Source organism: Phascolarctos cinereus, unplaced genomic scaffold, assembly GCF_003287225.1.
Source record: "Phascolarctos cinereus isolate Bilbo 61053 unplaced genomic scaffold, phaCin_HiC Scaffold_1;HRSCAF=81, whole genome shotgun sequence".
Lineage (NCBI taxonomy): Eukaryota > Metazoa > Chordata > Mammalia > Diprotodontia > Phascolarctidae > Phascolarctos > Phascolarctos cinereus.
The window spans coordinates 288,751,933-288,772,303 of NW_027555514.1; the positions used below are offsets into that span (position 1 = coordinate 288,751,933).

The window sequence follows — 20,371 nt, forward strand, 5'->3', positions numbered from 1 at the left end:
GGACACCGAAGGTGGATGAGCAGCCCTGGACAGGGCTCAGCAATGCTCCCACCTGAGGGGCTGGTCCTCTGAACATCCCTCCAATGAAGCATCTGGCCTCTCGCCCTCAAGGTAAGAGGGAGTCACTGAAGGGGGAGGGGGAGGGTGTGCAATGGACCAGGACCAAGGACACAGGAGGATGGGGGGGTGGGGTGGACTGAAGAGAGGAAGGGGCCACACAGCCAATTAGGGCAGTTGGGAGCTTAGAGGGGGTGGCCTTGTGAAGAGAAGGGCCAGAATTGGAGTATGAGGTAACAGAGAGGCACAAGTCAGAGACAGGTGGTTGAGTTCAAGGGAATCATTTATTAACTGAACTGGAGGGGGCCATGCCTACCAGCAGACAGGGCTCTGGCATCGTCATCACCTCGGCTGGCTAAACTGGGGCTGTCCTTACATTCAGAGAGAAGGTGGCCCAGGAACCCCGCCTCCCACTCCCCACCCCCTGTGGCTGCCTCCTCTCCAGCCCGAGCACTCCCCTCCTCTCTCTCCCACCTGGGGAGGACCCCCCTCTTCTCACCTACCTGAACATCCCTCCTTTGTCCTCTCCAGCCTTCTAAACCCGGCCCAGCTCACGGCCTGTCTCCTCCTAGGGCTGGAGACTCCTGTAGGACACAAGAGTTCTCAATTATTCCACAGGTCTCCTCTCTGGTCCCACAATGCTCAGAGTGCCCTGAGGTCAATGGCTCTTCCCTTCCTGTCCCATCTCTCAAGCTGGCCTCTCTCAGCCCCAATACCTCTACTTTGAGTCCTATTTAAATAAAGTCAATGAAACACCATCTTCTAAAATTAAAGTTTATTTTAATTTCACAAGGAAACCACAAATCTCCGAATTACACGAAGGACATGATTGAGAGGACTGTAGCCTGTAACTACAGCCTGGCACTTAAGAAACCGTGGCGCTTCGCCTTGAGAGCGGCCGGCTGGCCCTGCCCGCCAAGCTGGCCCATGGTCTTCATGACACTTTGGGGAAACATTCTCCAACCGGTTACATTTCATCTGATTTGGTTCAACACTGAGTCAGAAAAGTGGGTCAATAGCCAGACTCTGGCCCATTGCATCAAAAAGACATTAATTTATCTCTAAAGCATTTTGTAAACAGTCATAAAAGCAGTCTGCTCTATACAAGGAGACGAAGAGGGTGGAAGGTGGGCAGCCAGGGCTGGAACGGGGAGGGAAGCAACTACTTCTCTGCTGCCTTAGTACAGCGCCTGGAATACACTAGGTGCTCAACAAATGTCTATGGAATGGGGGAGAAATGAATTTCTTTTCCCCTCAGGCCCTCATCCCCCAGCAGCAGCATGGGCATCATCAGCACAATCTCCTCCAGGCCCAGGGCACATAAGACAGGACAGTTTTGGTCACAGAGCCACGAGCAGGTGGACAGCCTCAGGAGCAGGTCTGGGGGCGGGGGACAGGTTACAAGACCATCTTCCCAGCTCAGTCCTGGAAGATGCAACATCTCCTCCACACCTAGGGACACTCATGTGGGAGACACAACGTCCCATCTGAGGACCTGCCACGGCCTGGCTGGGTGTCTCGAGGCAAGGGACCCCCCACTGCTGTTTTCTGACTGCCAAGCACAGGAACACAGGCTGGGGAGGGGGGCTTACAATACTCTATCTTGTCCCACAGGATGGGGGCAGACCATTCCCAACAGCAGCTCGGGCCCAAAGGCCCAGGGGTCAGGAGAACCCCCTGTGGCCCCAGCACAACATGGCTTTGCAGGCTCTCACACAAGGAGGATGGCTGGCTGGCTGGCTGGACGGACTGGAGAGAGGAAACAGAGGGAGGGGGCAGGCGGCGGCCAAAGGCCCAACCAACCTGCCCCTAAGCCAAAGGAGAAGCCCCCACCTCTGGTTCTTGGCTGTCAGACCTTCCCTTTCCCAGCTTCCGCCAGGGCCACACCTCCCGGGAGCTGCCTCAGCCCACCCCCTCGCTGCTCCCAGGCCACAGGCTTGGAGACAAGCCTACTGTCTGTCCTAACCCAGCTTAAGGCTTGTCTGACATTTAATTAGTTTTCTTTTTAATTAAAATTACCTGAGCAGAGGTTTTATCAGCTTTTTAAAAGCAGAACACACAGAACTATACAAGCTAGAAATACCTTAAAAAAAAAAACCAAAACATGAACCAAGAAACCCCCAAGAAGGCAAAGCAGAGTCCAGGCCTCCCGGCTGGGCCCCTAAAGCTGAGGAAGGCCAAGGCTCACACCCCTGCTCCCTAGCAACTGGTACCATCAGGGGCTGGCCAAAGGCACACCTGCCTGTGCAGGCTGGGGGGGGGGCGTGACTCGGTGGCTTTTAATGGCAAGAGATGACTGAGCATGTCTCTGAGGTCCCTCCCAAGGCTCAAGGGAAGTGGATGAGATGGAGCCAGTGGGCTGGGCAAGGGGGCCCAGAGAGGGCACCAAGAGGCCATGTGGGAAGTCTCCCGTGGCAGGAAGTAGCAGCCACAGCCTGCCCCTCTAGGCAGTCAGGACTTATCCCACGCCTCAACAGGGTGGGGGCACTGGGACCCTTGCATTCCAGACCATGATTTGGAAAGGAGAGGTGTGCAAGGGGCAGAGGGCAGGGGAAAGAAGGCGAGTTGTCTTAGATGGACCCAAGGCAACAGCCCTGGAGGTAAAGCCCCTGAACCCCTCAGCGACAGAGCAGCTGGTGCCCAACCACGTCACTAAACCCACCAAACCGCGTCCTGCTGACCAGTCTGCGAAGCATCGTTTCATTAAATAAAGCCTCCCGGGGAGAAAGCTGTGTCTGGGGAAGGCCTGGCTGGGCAGCCTCCCCTGAGCTGTTCCCTTGGTAAACACGGAGGGGGCCCTGCTGCTGGCCTGCGCCACTGGGCAACGGGGGACGAGGAGTGAGGGGGCCAGGGCTGAAGGCCACTGCGGAGGAGGGGTCCATGTTACCTGGCTGCCATGGATGGGCACGTGAGACAGTCAGGTCTGCAGCTACCGGGTTTGTTTGAGAAGCTAGGAGCTTTTAAAACAGCACCCCCCACGCTCCCCAACACACACACACAGACGCTGATGACTGATATAAAATTCTCCCCATAACAAGATGATCATTAAATTGTCTTATCCTATAGGTGCTTGGCACCAAAAACTAACAATGGTATCATGATACCGACACGGTCCAGAGCGGTCCCTGCACCGCTCGGCAGAAACCCACCACCAGAGACCCTCGGGGGAAGGAACCCAGGCCAGAAGATGCTCAAGGCTGCCTGAACACAACCCCAGGCTTCGCCGACACTCGACGAACATCGGCCCGGCCCCGGCCCCTGGCCCCCAGCCCTGCCCAGCTCCCGCAGGCCCCGCATGCGCGTGGCTTCTAGCACCCGTTCTGGTTTTTGGTTGCTGCCCGCCTGGCTCTGCCGGCCGCCGCCGCCGCCTTATTTCTGAGGTCTGATCTCAGCCAGTCTCTGGAGACACGACCACCGCGTGGCTGTCATGGAAAGGATTAGGGTGACCGTCCGTTTTCCCACCCGGTAGAAGCCGTAGCACATCAATCCAAAGAAGGTAGCTTTCACGACAAACCTGGACACCTTGCTAGAGATGGACGGGGGAGGAACGCTGGAAGACAAAGGCAAGAAGAGGCAGGCTCACCCTCCAGCCCTGCGAGGTGGATGGCCACACTGCCCCCCCCCATGCCCAGAGGCGACCGTGTGACTCCCTGGCTAAAGAGGCGTTCAAGGCCCTCTCGTGTCCCCAAGCAGCACGAGGCCTCCACAGCAGCTGCTCTGCCCCTCTGCCTTTCCCCAGACTTACTCTCCTTCCACCAACAGCCTCCCCCACTGGAAGCGGACCCTCCTCTGGAGGGCCTCCCTGCATGATTTCTCTCAGTTTCCCCTTCTGTAAAATGAAGGAATTGGCCTCAACAGTCTTGGAAGTTCCGCCCTACCCTCAACCTGTATCCTTGGATGCCCGGTTGCATCTCTAAGCCTCCCTGAAGGAAGGGCCTGGTGCACTTGAGCCTCAAGGCTGGGACACCCAGGGTGGTGCAGTGAGTAACTGAGGAAGAATGCGCACCAGGCCGCCAACAGCCAGCCTCGGCAGGCTCAGTGGTGCGGCTGCGCAGGCAGCTCTTGGGGAGCTTACGTGTGGGCGGGGCAGACAGGTCAGCCATCTGTGCTACAGTCCCTTGCTTTCCTCAGAGCCAAGGAGGGCAGGGGGGGAGAGTCACAGAGAGCACGGACAGAGACGGAGAGAGAGACAGAGAGAGCACAGACCCAGGATGACCCAGAACGACCCGGGCTCAAGGGAAGTTCGAAGAAGCAAGTTCCAAGGGCTCAGTCCTTGGGAGGCTCACCTCATAATCTCCTGGATGTTTAAGTCTGTGCTCCAGTTCTTCTCGATGCCAGGGACGTGGCCCATTCCCACCACTCCGACCACCACAGAAGGGATGCTCTTCCTGGGCTCGGCTGTGGGACGGGGATGAGGGAGGGGAGGCTTACTGAGGAGCTGTCCCTCCACTGCATCTCTGACCACCCTGGGGATGGAAGAGCCCCAAGCGAAGCCTGGGCAAAGCGCCTGGGGCATGTAACTTCCTAGGATTCCTGGGGGATCCCCGACTCAGAGGATGGGCTGCCTGAGAAGCCTCCCCTTTGCCTGACAAGGTCACCAACACCCCCCCGCAAGGGCATGTCCAGCCCTGCTCCTCTCTCCACCCACCATTCAGGGCCCACAGCACAGGGCACCTCTTCTCCCATAACTCCTGCCCCCACCCCTACCCTCTCTCTCCCTCCGGGCATCGTCCACCAGCACCTCCAGCCACTCTCAAATCTGGTGTGAACACTTGTTAAGCACCTACTCTGTGCCAGGTAATGTGCTGAGCAGTGGGGACACAAAAAGAGGCAAAAGACAGTCCCTGCCTCAAAGAGGAGATAACACACAAATAGCCGCATACACACACAATATATACAGGAGAAAGTAATGAACCGCTTCCTGCCTCGGTCTCCTCATCTGTACAATGGGGATGATAACAGCACCTCCCTCTCACAGCTGTTGCGCTTAGCGCAGGGCCGGGCACACAGTAGGCGCTTCACGCGCTTGCCTGTCTCTTCCCGCCCTGCCCTGCACACAGTAGGCCCACCCCTCACCTTCTGAAGCGCGCGGCAACTCCAGCCGCTTGGCGGCCTGGCGCAGCATGTACGTCAGGTAGATGTCTCTTTCGGAGACGATGGTACGATGGAGGTCGGGAAACTCGCCGATCATCTCCGCCATCATCTGCTCCAACAGGTCCTTCTGTTTACACTTTTCCACGTCATCCTTACTGGGAACCCAGAGAGAGAGAGGAGGGGCCGCTGGGGGGCCTGGGGCGGCTCCCTGGGCCCGAGGAGCCAGGACCACCGTGTGCAGCCTGCCTCCGTGGCACACAGCAGGGAGGCAGAAGCCCGGACTGATGGTGATTCCTGGGGGACCCTGACCCTGACCCGAAGCACGGCCCCCCATGGGATTCTCAGGCCCAGCTTGCTCCAGGCTGGGATCTCAAAGCCACACCCCTTTATTTATCTATCTGGGGACACAGGTCCTGGTACACAAGGCAACGTTCTCTCTGCAACACTGGGGAGGAAACTAGGCCTGGAGGATTTTCTTTCATTCACCGTTCAATGGCCCTATTCTGGTCTCTTATTTCTTTTCTTCCTCCTTATAAATATCTTCAAAAGACCAAAGGACCTAAGCCGCCTCCCAGGGCACTTGTCCAAGGGCTTGCTGATCGTCAACGGGGCAGGAGTCCAACCGCTCCTGAGCAGGCCGACCCCTGGGGGTCCCTGGACCTCGCTTTCCGTCTCTGTAAGATGAGGGCCTCTGAGCTCTCTGGGAACCAGGTGCCCAGATACGAGAGCAGCAATTTAAGCTGCTGATTTAAGCCCAGCCTCCACTCAAGCAAAGCCATGCCAGAATGTGGCAAGGCAACTCCGCCGAAGGCCCTCTCCTTCTCGGGCTAGGCAGAGGGAGATGCGTGGCCCCAGGGCACAATGACAGGTCTGCACGGGCCTCCCCAGGGCACCAGCTAGGAAGATGACATGGGACATGTCTGGATCACTCAGGCGGGGGCGTGGTGGCTCTGATCTCTTGGAGCCTTCCCTGCCTGGGAGACCGATCACCCAGAAAGGACCCATCAGGTGCCTTTCATCCTAGGCTAACTCTGACTCCCCAGGGTCAGCTAGGGACTGACTACAAGTAGCCAGAGGCATGATTCTCTGTGTGAATGCTGGGATGGGGAGCAGACAGCTAGAGGGGACACCCCCAGCTCGCCCCCCCAGGACAGCCTGAACACAAAGGCCTCCTGCCTGGCCATGTCAGATAAAGTTCACCTGACTGACAGGTGGGCAGGAGGTCTGGCCCCAGGGTCACCACAGCCCGACACCAGGCTCAGGGTATCCTCAGAGCTACAAAAGAAGATGGAGGTCCCTGAATTGCATCACCCACGCCAAGGGGCTGGGCACCCCTCTGACAGTCATGAGCTCAAGACTCACGGCCTCACAAGGCTGCGCACCCTGTTTGTGAAGCGCTCTGATCTCTCTCTGCTGCGGCCCATGGAGCGTCCGTGGGGAGGGTGTTGGGGTCCCATGTGAGCCTTGTGTCCCACCCGCCCCGTGTGCCTGCCTCCAGCCGGCCACACCCCTCCCAGAGCATGGAGGCCACAAGTGCCCACTGTGCTCCACACGGGCTATGGCCATGAAAGGTGGGCAGAGGCTACCTCCCTGGTCCTAATTTTGGGGAGGGGTGAAATGGAGGCTGCTTCTCCCATGTGGTAAACAAACGAGGGACCTGTGAAGCTGGGCCCTGGGAGGGCCCACGTACCTGATGGGGTCAGAGAGGAAGCACAGGCCCCAGGCCAGCTTCACCTTCTGCCAGAAGGAAAGGGCCGCGATGGCTCTCTTGAAAGTCACCGGGATAGGCCTGTCCCCAAGGTGGAACTTGCAGAAAGGTACTTTACTGGCCTGCAACAGAAGTGGGTGGGGGTCAAGCACTGTGGGTGCCTGGAGAGGAGGGCTCAGGGAAGGCGGTGGGCCTTGAGGTCAGGCGGGCAGGGGTTTTGGTGGGCGTGGCCCACGGCCCTCGGTGCCTGGCCAGCGAGCGGATGTGTGCTTTGTGCCAACTCTCATGCTGCCTTTGCCTCAGGTAATTTTATATTTTGCAAGTAAATGATATACTGTCTTTCCTGTGGTCTCCCTTAAGAAAAAGCTATTTCACAACAAAAACACAGAGCTCTATTCACCACCAAACAGCAGGTGGACAAGGAAGCAGAGGGAGGGGAAGGAGGGGAAGGAGATAAGAGACAGAGAAGGTCAGTCATTTTGGCCAGGTCTGGCCCACGCAGACTGGGCAGGACACACCACTGACTGGGGCTGAGCACAGTAACCCTGATTTCTCAGCACCCAGCATAGCCTGGGGCTGACAGGAGACTCACTCACTTCCTCGGGGCCGGGTCCTAGGTTTCCCTCTGCCCCTCCTCCCTAAGGCAACAAGGGTGGCCCAGAGTTCCGGGGTGGGGGCACTCTAGCCACAAGGTCTTAGGGGACACCCTGGGTCCTACCAGGTGGGATAAGGGAAAGTCTGCCTGGATGGGCCCAAAGACTACAGAGCCGGGGTCCCCCTGCCTTAGTCCAGGCCTCCCTGGGTGGCTACACAGCCTGCAATCTGACTTAGTAACAGGCTTCCCTGGGCTGATGGGGGCCTCGTCCCACTGAATTCTCAACTTCACAAAGAAAGTCTGGAGGGAGGGGTGGGTGGTGGTCAGGGCAGGGGTCAGAAGGGAAGTCTCAGCTCCTCAGAGAAAAAGAGTGCTGGCTAGCTCCTGAAATCCGCCCATCAGTGAAACCATCCCTGTTGGATTCAGGAATGAAGCCCTTTCCCTGCGTCTGTCCCAGACCACAGCGTGGAGGGCAGGACACAGACCGGGGCACCTGCACTCACCTCCTTGAAAGCCTCTCTGAACTCGCCCCCAGGGGCCATCCCCAGCTGCTCTGTGATGTGCGCCGAGACCTTCAGAAGGAGCATCTGCATCAGGCCTGACATGACTCCATTCTGGAGGCAAGAGGGAGGCACAGTCTGTTAGAGGGCAGAGAACCGAGGCCTCCCCAAGGCTGGGAAAGGGTGGATGGAAGGCCGTGGCTCAGCCCTGGCTTTCCAAAGGGGGCAGCCCCAGAGTGCTGACAGGCCAGGCACCACACACCTGCTCCCTATGAAGGAAGAAGCCAGGGAGGATGGGGAGACGGCTATTTTTCTGGGAAGGAGAGACTGGGAAGGTCTTATGATAATGGGAGACAGGGAGAGTAAAAGTACAGATGTGGGAATGAGGTGGGGGGGGTACGTGGCACAGTCCAGGGGAGGTCAGGGTGGGGCCATCACTGGGAAGGAGCAAGACAGACTGGGGCCCAGCCGGAGGGGTCCTGGGAGAGATGCCAGGCGGCAGTGAAGGGAGCCTTGGGCAGAGGCTGAGCCCACTCTGGGAGGACGGTGATGCCACAGCACCATGCCCAGGCCCTCAAATATTGACTCACAGGGACAATGACAAGTTTGCCACTGACAATTAAAGACAGGCTGTGGGCGACGTTGCCCCAACAAACACGGGAGGCCCCAGGACACCCGTGCAGGCCTCATAACTCCAGCGTGGTTCTGCCCAGTGCCTTGAGGCCTGCTGCCAGCCCCACTCCCCACAGCCGCTGAACTTGGCTCTTTCTGCGTGTCAGGGCCTTCTAGAGACAGTCACCCTCAGCACAGCCAGGCTCCAGCCTAGTCTTCCCCTCCCTCAAACCCAGCTTGAAGAAGGTTCAAAGGGCAAACAGCTACAACCAAGTTTCCCAAGTGAAGCCTCAGCTCTACACCCCAAACACTTGGCATCTCCTTGTCAGGGAACGTGCCCTTGCCCCGACAGAGAGCCAGACCCTTGAGGGAAGGGACCATCTCCACTCCACACCCCCAGCACAGGGTCTAGGCACAAGGCGGGGCTAAGAAGTACTTGCCAACTGACGGACTCCAAGGCATTAGAGGCAATGAAGTAGAGGGGTGCATAAGGGTGGCAGAGGGCCTGGTTATCTCATGTGGAGATGAGGCCAGCGGGGCCAAGGGGCAGGCCTGAAGGCCCGCTGGCCTCATCGAACAACCTCCTGAGTGGCTGGCAGCAGCAGGAGAGGCAGGCCCAGGTGACTGGGACTGAGAATTCTGGCTAGCAAGCAGGCCGGTGGGGGAGTGCCCATTCTCCAGCCTCCCAAAGCCCACGTGCCCAGTGACCCTCAGGGAAGGAGGGGGCTCCCAGCAGATGGTCATGGTCGCTACTTCATCTGGAAAGCAGGAGGGGAGGCCCTCTGCTTAAGGAGAGGAAGAGCCGGCCATCGAACACACGGATGACAAAATACTGATTACTGAAAGCCCCGGAAGGCCCAAGTGAGACTGTGCAGTGGGCCAGACAACAGACGAGGAGGGCACGCAGATATCCTGGCCAGTTCTGGAATCAGAACTGCAAGGGGAGGAAAGAGGGGCCAGGATGGAGGTGACTGGCTGAGAGGAAAAGATCAGACAGAGAGGGAAGGCAGCTCAGGTAGGGGTGAGGGCCAAGAGGGGACCATCGCTGGGGACTGCAGGGCTGCACCTGAAGGAGCAGATTACGGACGCTGGGAGGCCAGGCTGTCTGCACAGAGCAGAGGGCAAGACGGCACTGAGAGGTTCTGAGGGATCATCACAAAGGGGCCCACAGGCTCCCAGGACTGGAGAGGGCAGCCCAGGGATGCAGGGAGCCAGGCTTCCGTTGAGTGCTAGCAGATGAGAAGAATGTGACAGGAAGGCATCTCATGGGGAGGTGAACTTGTAAATGACTAAGAGGTGCCACACAACCATGGGGGGAGAGGGAGGGGGAGGAGAAGGAGGGGGGAAGGGGAGAGGGGAAGGGGGAGAGGGGAGGGAGAGGGAGAGAGAGATAAAGAGGGAGAGGGAGATAGGGAGAAAGAGGGAGAAGGGGGAGAGGGAGAGAGAGAGATAAGGAGAGAGAGGGAGAGAGAGAGGGATAGGAGAAAGAGGGAGAAGGGGAGAGGGAGAGGAGAAGAGGAGGGAGAGGGAAGAGAGAGAGAGATAGGAGAGAGAGGAAGAGGGAGAGAGAGAATAGAGAAGAGGGGGAGAGGAGAAGAGGGAGGGAGAGAGAAGAGAGAAGAGAGGAGAGAGAGAAGAGAGAGAGAGAGAGAAAGAGAGAGAGAGAAGAGAGAGACGAGACAGAGAGACAGGGAGGAGGAGGGAGTTCTTGACCAAGCAGGGCACAGAGAATCACAGAAGTTAGAACAGACAATTCTGATTACATAAAATTGAAAGGCTCTTTCACAAACAAAATCAAGGCAGCTAAAATGAGAAGGGAAACAGGAAAACTAGAAAAGAAAAAACAACGCTTTGCAGCAAGCAGGAGTCTCTGCTAGCGGCTTGATACTCAGGATATATAGGGGACAGATTTAAATAAGTAACAACAGTCATTCCCCAAGCAACGAAAGGTCAAAAGAAACAAACAAGCAGTTTTAAATGAGAAAAACAAGGGATCAATGACCACATAAAAAAGCTTCAGAGCATTACTCAGAGAACTGCAAATTCAAGCCAGCTTGAAGCCCCAGCAGCACCCACCCAACAGATGGGCAAAGCTCTCCAAAAAAGGGAAATTCAGGCCAGTGGAGGGGCCGGGAAAAAACAGGCACATGATGCCTCGCTCAGAGTCCAGGGAACCAGCCCAGCCACTCTGGAAGGCAGTTTGGACCGATGGCCCAAGTCACCAAATTACGTGGAGTTTCCAGCACAGAGGGCGCCTCTGTGAGGCCTACTCTATGAGAAGATGCAAGGATGAGGACCATGTGTGTACAAAAAACACCAGCAGCATCTTTTTGTCATAACAAAGAACTGGAAAAGAGGGTGCCCTATCAACGGGTGGACCGTTGGACAGATGATGGCACACGCCTGCAATGGAAGACCACTGTGGCCTACGAAATGATGCAGGAGGAGTTTCTGAGAAACCTGTGACATCTTGTCTGAACTGATGCTAAGGGAAGGGGGCAAGAACCGAGATCAAGTTAGACAACAAGAACTCCGAGCAGGGAAAACGGCAACGCTTGAGCTCTGAGCCAACGGTGCCCTGCGAGGCCTCCCAAGGCCCTGGCCTGCTGCCCGAGAGGGGAGGGCCCTGTGGTGCAGAGGGAGACACACTGACGCTGAGAGAAGCAGCCATGTGCCCAGATTCCTTACCGCGACAAGGAATGACTTGGCAGGTGGGAAGAACGGAAAAGAGAGGTGTGCCAATGAAACTTTAAAGGAAAAAAGCCCAGAAGAGAACAGAAGGATGGTCAGAGGGCTCTGAAACCACTGGGCTGAATTACTTCCACCCTTGTACAGAAGGAAACAAGGCGGACTCAGTTTTGTGTGACACTATTTCTGTGTCTGTTGGCGTCTGTCAGGACCAGATAACAAACACGACCCAAATTTAATTCACAAACACCACCAGCATCAGGTTTCCGGGGTAAGAACAAGGAGGAAGGGGGAGGAAGGGGGTCTTCACTCCAGTAGAGCAGACAGTGACAGTGGGACGAGGGGCCGCTGTAGGCAGCCTGAATCTGCTGGTCACAGGAAGGGTTTTTCTTTTTAAGGCAATGGCGTTAAGTGACTTGCTCGGGGTCACACAGCTAGTGAGTGTTATGTGTCTGAGGCCGGACTTGAACTCAGGTCCTCCTGACTTCAGGGCCAGTGCTCTATCCACTGCACCACCCAGCTGCCCCAACACAGGAAGGGTTTTTCAAAGAGGGGACATATTCCTCCCCAGAAGAGTGAGAGGGGAGGGAAGAGACACTTCTGGCAGTCAGACCAGGCACTCTCCTCCCAACCCCAAACCGCAGTTCAAAGCGTCAGTGACATTTTGAAAAGCACACATCCGATGGGGCCAAGGGCACAACTAATCCCCCTGTGGCTGAGCCTGGGCTTAGGGGCAGGCCTATCCAAACACGGGGTGACAGGGAGCTGGCAGCTCCACCAGGATGCTGGAAGGCTCACTCCCAGGGCCAGGTGCCAGGGACATCATGGGCAGTGGCTCCAGAGATCAGCCCGAGGCCTGTCCTAGAAGGCTGACTCCCCGCCTTGGGCACCTTGCCTGCACAGTGACTTGTCTCCCCCACGCCCTACATGAGATTGCGGGCCATGGAAGATTCAAAGGCTTCAGCTACGGGCCTGGTGATGGGCAGTGTCAAAGGCCGAGGCCCAGAGGAGCCACTCTGGGAGTCAGCAGGCAGCTCTCCAAGGCCACCTGATGAGCGAGACCCTCTCTTCCCTGCAGACACAGCTCCAGCCCCCTTCTACGCTGGGCCATCCCCGAGCCCCATCTCTTCTTTTTTCTCTATGAGCTCCCAACAGCTCCTCAAAGGCCCAGACGCTCACTCTTTGTATCTGCACTTCCACAGCCCGGCGTGTGGTAGGCACCTAATGAATGCTTGTGGTCACACGACGGAGACCCAAAACATTCCCAGGAAGCCCTGGAGGGGAGGGCGCTCGCCACCCTTACTGCGCGGCACTGGCCACCCCTGCCAGAGGCCCCCTGCACCTCCCATTCATCTCGTCCTGGAAGACTTAGGACAAGAGTCTTTAAGAGAAAGGGGCTCCATTTTACAGATGAGGAAACTGAGGCTCAGAGGGATGAAGAATCTCCAGACTCAAACACAAACCTTTCATCTCTAAGACTGGCGGCCTCCAATATGACTTCTGATTCAAGGTCACTTAATAGGCAGCTAGGGGGCACCATGGTGCACAGAGTGCTGGGCTTGGAGTGAGGAAGACTCTTCCTGATTCAAATCCAGCCTCAGACACTTACTAGCTGTGTGACCCTGGGCAAGTCACTTCACCCTGTTTGCTTCAGTTTCCTCATCTGTCAAATGAGCTGGAGAAGGACATGGCCAACCACTCCAGGATCTCTACCAAGAAAACCCCAAATGGGTCCATGAAGAGCTGGACACAAGTGAAACAACTAAACAGACACTTACTGACCACCTTCTTCCACACCCTGCTGCTCACGCTCTTGCTGGAGAACCACCTCCCTCCTGCGTGCCAAGGCCTGGGCTGTCCTCGGCCCACTGACCTTCCGTCCCAGTCAAAGTACTGTGAGCACATCCACAGACGTCGCAAACGAGCACCTGTGAAAGATGACAAGTCCCTCTGCCTCCAGCCCAGGGCTCCTGACACGGCCAGGCCTAGGCTTCCAGCCACTGCGCCACTGTGTGTGTGCGTGCGTGTGTGTGTGTGTGTGTGTGTGTGGGGGGGTGGGTGCCATGTCTGAGAGCTGCACATGCCCAGTCTGCAGATCTCAGGCAACACTGGCCTCTCCCCCCAGCCCGGGAGCAGAGGGTTACTGGGTCCTCGGCACAGCCAGACACGAATAAGGGTATGCTCAGAGGTCTGTCTCATCCTGCCTTCTTTCACCGTGCTGGTCACCTCTGAACCAGCACAGCTAACGATGGTCACTCCAGAGGACTGGGGAGGACACGCAGGTCCTCCCTCCAGTGAGGAGCGGGCAGCCCCCCAGGGTGGCAGATATGGCCACTAGGTCTGTCTCAGTAAGGAGGGCGGGTTCTCAGGAATTACTGGGGAGGGGCCATGTGCTAAAAACAGGGACCAACAAGGCACAGAAGAGAAGCCAGAGAGAGTGGGCAGACTTCAGCTGCTCAGGGATGCCTCAACAGGAGGCCTAATTACCTGACTTCCTTGGAATGACAGCTAAGGCCCAGAAGGCCCACGGAAAAGCCTGGTGTCCACGGCCCTCCCTGCCACTTTCTCCTTCCCTTGCTCTGTGGGTCCGACGGTCACCCCATCAGAGCACAAGAGACTCAGGACCCAAAAGGTTCCTGGCAGGACGCATCCACGAGGGACAGAGCCTCACACCCCACATCCCAGGGACAAGATGCAGGACAACTCTTGGAGACCAAGGGATTTCAACAGACCACACCCAGGCCCACGCGAGTCGGCCACAGAAAGAGCCGGGGCCCCCAGAACAGGGATGTGGGAGCTGCACCGGCCTCTGCCCCGGAGTCCTGGGCCCTGGCCCTGGAACCAAGGCTTAAGGAGGACAATGATGAGCTGGGCACAGGCCGAAGGAAGGCGAGCAGGAGGGTGGTGAAGGGTCTCGGGTCCTTGCCACAGAGGATGTCCTGAGATTCCAAGGGAGCCCGGCAGCTGTCTTCAGGTACCTGAAGTCACGAGGAGGAGGAGGAAGGATTAGCCTCCTTCAGTTCGGCACCAGAGGCGTCTTCTGGACACCGAGTCCGACCCTGCTGCCGTGGTGAGCTTGCCCCCAGTGAGGGGGCTGGCGGGGGTCCCCTTGGCCAAGGTCTCCAGGTAGCGGCCGGCTCGCTGCTCGGCCCGGCTGCGCTGGAGACCACGGTGGCCCTATGGTGTTCTGTGATTCTGTAAAGTGGCTTCTCAGGCTGCTCCTGGGGTGTTTTCTCTTCTGCTCTGACCCCAGGCAGACCACCAGCACCCGCTGTCCACCTCCCTCCTGCAGCGAATGGTGGGCCCAGCACCAGCTTCTGTCTTCACATGATGACGGCCCCAGCGCCCAACAGCCAGTCACTGCCAGAACCAGAGACACGCACGAGAGCCAAGAAACCACCGTGGGGCCCGATCATTCAGGAAGAGAGTTGCAGCGTGCTTTGGTCACTCTGCTGCGAAGTTCTCACTGCCCACCGGGAGAATAAGGCCGGGGAGCGGCAGTTCAAAATGGCCCAGGAGGCGCCAGATGGATCTAGCCAATTTAGATAAGGGCCCAGCATGCAAACTTCTGTCGAAACGACGGCCAGTCACAGCCACCAGGGCAAAAACGCACGTGCATCCCTGTGCCCGGCGGTCCGCTTGAAAATCCCAGCATACCCCGCGAAGGGCCACTCCACTCCTTGTCCAGCTTGCCTTAGGGAGCCTTTGGCAGCAGCCAGGGAGAGCAGTCTGGGCCCTGGATCTGAGGAGAAGGCTGCCCATCATCCTCAGGACACGCTCCTGCTTTCAGAAGACGCCCATTAGAGGGGTATGGGGACACACGGGACAAGGGTGTGAGTGTGGCTACCCAGACCTCACTGAGCGACTTAAGTCTTAACCTTGGGAAGAAGCCAGAAGCTAGAGCAGGTAAGCGCATGGTCTGCAGAGCGCAAATGGCCAACATCAGCGGCAACAGGAAAGACTGCCACTAACCCTAAGAAAGAAGGAAATCCAGATCTCAGGCCCCAGCAAACTGGAGATGACAGCAAGCCAGGAAGTCACCCCGGAGAGCTTGTGGGAAGACACACACTCCAGCCCTAGCCCCAACGTTCTGGAAAGCCCCCCAAAATGACGCTAACAGAGGGCTCCTGCTGCCAGCGGGCAAAGGAAGCCCCAAGACACAGTAACACACCCCTAGCATCACTCTGAGTCCTGGTTAACAGCTACAGACAAAACATGAGCCTGGGGGGCAACAAAGTGACGAAACAAGCTAAGCCCACGGATGAGATGGAACACTGCTGCGATGTAAGAGACAGCAAAGGTGACGGAGGTGAGGAGCAGACACAAACCGATGGCCGCTGGGGGTGCCAGGCCTGGAGTCAAGAAGATGCAGGTTCAAATGGGGCCTCGAACCGGTCCAGGTGGGTGAACCTGGGTAAGTCACTTCCCCTGTTTCTTCACCTCCCTCCCAGGGTTGTCGTGAGGCTCAAATGAGGCAGTATTCGTTCAGTGCTCAGAACGGGGTCCGCCACACAGTGGGCACTCTGTAAACGTTAGCTGTGATGATGTGAAAGGATCCACAAGATAAAGGGGAAAATAACAAAGCCTCAAAATGAACCGCTGCCGTGGTCAGGACCGAGCCCAGCCCCCAACAGGAGGAAGACCCGCCCCGCCCCGGCTGGGGATGGACAGAGGAGGAAGAGCCGACCATTGACCTCTCCCCATTCTCCTTCTTTGGACTCAGCCGGCTCTCCGGGCACAGGTCACGCAGAAACAGAAGGTGTGACCGAAGGGTCATTGTCTGAAAAGATGCAGGCAAAGGCCTGGGCCTGTTCTGAAAGGCCGGCGAGGGGAAGCAAAGCGGGCAGGCCTGGGACCCGGGGGACACCGATGACGTCTGGGGCCAAAGAAGGAGGAGGTAAACTCTGGCCACGTGAGGGAGCGTGACCTTCGGGCCAGAGCACAGACGACAACAGCCAACACACAGAGGCCAAAGAAACAGCAGCAGCAGAGCCCCCTCGCTATCCTGGCCTTCAAAGAACTGAGAGCTTGCCTGCTAAGCTGCTATCAGCAACCTGTGAACAGCCATGGGGAGCAGGGAGGGCTGCAGGACCCAAGAAGGTCTTGAGAAGACGACGACAGAGTTTGTTTCTGCAGAAGTTACAGAGCACGGAACTACAGGGACAGCGTGTGCACAATCTAAGAGCGGGCGCAGCTTTAGCAAGGACAGGCCATGCAGCAGACTTGAGAAAACGCTGGAAGGACTTATATGGATCGATGCCGCGTGAAGTGAGCAGGACCGGGAGAATGTCGTGTGCAGTAACAGCCACGTGGTGCGAGGACTGACGTTGACAGACTTAGCCCTTCTCAGGCGTGCAAGGATCGAAGACGTCTCCAGAGGCCTCGTGATGGAAAATGCTATTATGAATGCAGATAGTTTTTCTTTTTTGTTTTTTTCTTGTGGTTTTCCCCTTTTGTTCTGATTCTTCTTTCACAACATGACTAATGTGGAGATGTGTTTAATATGACCATACATGTATCCCCTATATCAGATCGCACACTGTCTTGGGGAAGGGGGAGCAGAGGCAGGGGGGAAAAATTTAGAGCTCAAAATCTTATAAAAGTGAAAGTTGAAAACTAAAACCAAATACATTTATTTAAAAAACCAAAAACAGGCCAGGCCAGGCCAGCATTGCTGGTGGCCACAGTCTAGCTGGCTTTCAGAAAACAGTTTGCTATCCTCTCTTGCTACCCCCATGGTCAAGATGCAGAGACTTACGTATGATGATCTAACTATCATGGTGTCCTGGTCCTGTCCGACGGTTCAACATGAGAAATGGATGGGACTCCTCAGTGAAGAGGACAGCAGGGACATGCAGCACAGAGGGGCCCTGCGAGCCCAGGGCCTTTCGGGCAGCCTGACCTGGAGCACAGCACTCCTCAGGATGAAAGGGGAGAGGCTCCTACCTGCCTGACGGCCTGCTGCAGCTTTTCCAGGCTGAGCTCCTTGGCCTCCTTCAGCAGCGTCTTCTCGTCCATCTTCAGCATGGAGACCCTGTACTGGCAAAGCTCCACCACGACCACGTCTGGCTGTACCTCCTGGATGGTCTGTGAGGAGAGGGGCGAAGGGCAGTGACGCGAGGGGCCTCTGCCCACAGACCTTTCTGGGACCCACTCAGTGGCATCGCCAAGGAAAAGCTTCTCCTGCCCTTCCTGGGCGGCTCTCGGCACTCACCCCACAATGAGTGCTTGGGGCAGGCCCTAGCATGTCCGGAACAGTGCAAGACCCTGGTCAGAAGCAAAAGGGGCCACTCAGTGTCCCACAGCCCAGCATGCATGGGTCTTCTGACTTTAATACCTGTCAACTCACGGAACCACTGGTTCTATCTGGTGCATTCTAACATTCAGGGAATGTGTTTCTTGAGGAAGGTCTTTTTTTTTTTTTTAAGGCAATCGGGGTTAAGAGACTTGCCTAGGGTAAAACAGCTAGTAAGTGTCAAGTGTTTGGTCTGAGGCCGCATTTGAACTCAGGTCCTCCTGACTTCAGGGCTGGTGCTCTATCCACTGCGCCACCTAGCTGCCCGTCCCTTGGGGAAAGTTTTGTACCTCATGCGCCATGTTATTAGTTTCCTTTCCAATTATTTCTTCCCTATCTTTCTCTTCATTTCTTTTCCAACTTTTTCCTCTACTACTCATCATTTATTTATAAAAACATTTTTAACTCAAATAACTTTTTTACGGCGGGATTATTTTTTTTCCCACTCTTCCAGCCTACTTCCTGACTTTGGAATTTACGTTGGGGCTGGCCTCTGCCCACTTGTGGAGGGAAGCTCTGGGCTGATCCTGTCACTACTCTTTGGAGGCACTGAAGGCTGTGTTACTCCAGGCTCTGACGGTCGGCATAGGCTGGGGACTGCCAAGCTTACCGTGCTTCCACAGTGGGTAGATTCAGAGCAAAGCCTGACTGCTGCTCCCCTGGAGTTCCTGACCTGGCTCTGGGTCTGACCACCAGCAGATGTGCAGGCCCAGTCACAGGCACCAAACATCCCCCCCACCCCCCACCCCCACCCCCGGTCAGGTCCTCACGACCCCTTTGTGATCTGCCGCAGAGCACAGGGATGGCCTTCTCCCCTGCTCACAGCTGCCCTCCTTTCCTTAAAGGCTAACTTTAACCCTGCCCCACTCTCTTCTTTTGTTTGACCTCACCCCCATTTCCAAAGAGAGGCGAGCCACCCTTCTGTGGGAGCTCTGAAGTGGGAGCATTTGAGAGGGGACCACCTTCCCACCTCGCTGGTGAGCCAGGCTAGTGCCTTCCCAGAACCAGGCTGCCTGCACTGACGCTTTCACACCAACAAAGGGCACCAACACCAGGGCACATGTTTGCTCAGCCTTAGAAGGATGAACCGGGAGCTCAGGGGCACCGCGAGAGGGATCCCCAAGAGGGGGGTCCTAGGCAGCAGACACAGGCTGGCCATGACTGCCACGTGGAGCAGGAATGGGGACAGGCATTTATTAAGCGCCAGGCACTGTGCTAAGCACTTGCAAATGCAATCTCTGATAACAAAGCAGGACTCCCAGCCCACAGGAGGCCTCCATTTCCCCAGGGCCAGCCCCAGCAACACCACCAAGCTCTCACAGCTGCGGCCTGGAGGCTTTCACTAGGGGAGGGGGTACAGCATGCCTCCCCCCTGCCCCATCCCTGCTCCTGAGCTAAGGGAGAAGCAGGGGACGGGGCCTCTCAAGAGAACCGGAGAGAAGGGAAGGCTGGCTTTGTGAAGAAGAAACCGGAAGCTTTCCCCATGGGACCAGGACTAAAGCTACCTGTCCACTCTCCACTTTTACTTGCCAGGGCTGGAATCACCAGCAGTAGCACAAGACCAAAAATAGACGGCATGAGTACAAAGGGAGGTCTGAGGTATTTCCCACCCTGCATCACTCATCTTCTGTCTCCCCCCAAGAAAGCTGCCTGCCCTCTGCCTCACCCCCGCCAGCCTTCTCCAACATTCTAGTGTCCCCCAGTTAGACAAAGGAGGCTCTCTCATACAGGACTCTTAACTGGCTTGGGGTGGGGTAGGGACACAGGGAGGGGAGGATGAAGCTTTGTGAGCATATTTCTTCCTTTTCTTTTTCCCTTCTCCTCCTCGGCAGGAAGCCAAAGGACGAACCAAGCTAGGGGAAGCCTCGCGTCCCTTCTTCCTTTCCAAGCCCCAAGAAGAGCTCTCGTTAATTAACAGAGGCTGCTGCCTGATGTGCGAATCAGCCCTGCAAGTGGGTGGACAGAAGTCAGGGGGAAGCGACGCCTCCGCACCTCTGTGCCGTGGACAAACACGGGACACGCGTCAGTCAGAAGCCCCGCGTCCCGTACTTCCTAGCCACTAGGCCTGGTTTTGTGTCTTCATGTGCAGACCAGCCCACCTCCAGGACCCCTTCCGGCCTGTCTCGTCAGTCCCCTCAGGCCCGGATGACCCGACAAGGAGGAGGAGGCGGCTCCCCGAGCACAAGGGTCCTCTTGGTGAATGGGCCCTCGGGCAGAAGGTCTCAAGGTTTGTCAAAGCTCAGGTTTCTCCGAGGCCCAAACCTCCCTCCCATGGCTCCCACCTACCATCTCCCCCATGTACCTTCACTACATCTCGCCTGCTGTCATCACTGAAGTGGGCTGTGCCAACCACGTACACCTTACTTCCTTCTTCCGTGACCAATTCCGTGACAGTACCTGGCAAGCTGGGCTGCTTCTGTCTCTTCTTCATTTTCATCTCCAAAAGGATCTTAAAAGCATCCACATCAGCTGCAAACAAGGTAAAAAGAGCACCTATGCAGTGTCTGCGTAGATACCCCCACATGTGTGCATCAGCGCAGCTAGAAATGTGTCTCAAGGGACCGTGTGCAAGTCACTGCAAGGCTAGAGACCCCCGCCACCCCTCAGGCCCACTGGACTTCTCTAGAGACATGGGCAGGTTTCTACACGTTGGCTGAACACGGCTCCTCGGTTTAAAATCTTCAAGATTCACGAAGACAAACGCCCTTTCATGACCACAGGACACAATCAAGAAGTCATGCCCCTCAGGCCTACACCTCTATTTAAACATTAGCCTTGGAAGTAAAAAAGCCAACCGCATTCTAACTCACGCATTCATAACC

The 20,371-nt window shown here is 56.7% G+C and overlaps 1 protein-coding gene across 4 annotated transcripts in view; it reads right to left on the reverse strand.

Moving 5' to 3' along the window:
- Window positions 1-817: 817 nt before the first annotated feature.
- TRABD (TraB domain containing) overlaps window positions 818-20,371 on the reverse strand; it is a 29,106-nt gene continuing 9,552 nt past the window's right edge. For 3 of the 4 annotated variants that reach the window (XM_078147967.1, XM_020982894.2, XM_020982895.2), the window contains exons 5-11: window positions 19,852-20,018; window positions 17,201-17,341; window positions 7,958-8,068; window positions 6,842-6,981; window positions 5,134-5,306; window positions 4,344-4,455; window positions 818-3,607 (exon numbers count right to left, since the gene is read on the reverse strand). In XM_078147967.1, coding sequence (XP_078004093.1) covers window positions 3,427-3,607; window positions 4,344-4,455; window positions 5,134-5,306; window positions 6,842-6,981; window positions 7,958-8,068; window positions 17,201-17,341; window positions 19,852-20,018 — 1,025 coding nt within the window. In that variant the 3' untranslated portion in view covers window positions 818-3,426. Of the gene's footprint in view, window positions 3,608-4,343; window positions 4,524-5,133; window positions 5,307-6,841; window positions 6,982-7,957; window positions 8,069-17,200; window positions 17,342-19,851; window positions 20,019-20,371 lie in introns of all 4 variants that reach the window. The other variant, XM_020982896.2, reaches the window with a different exon arrangement.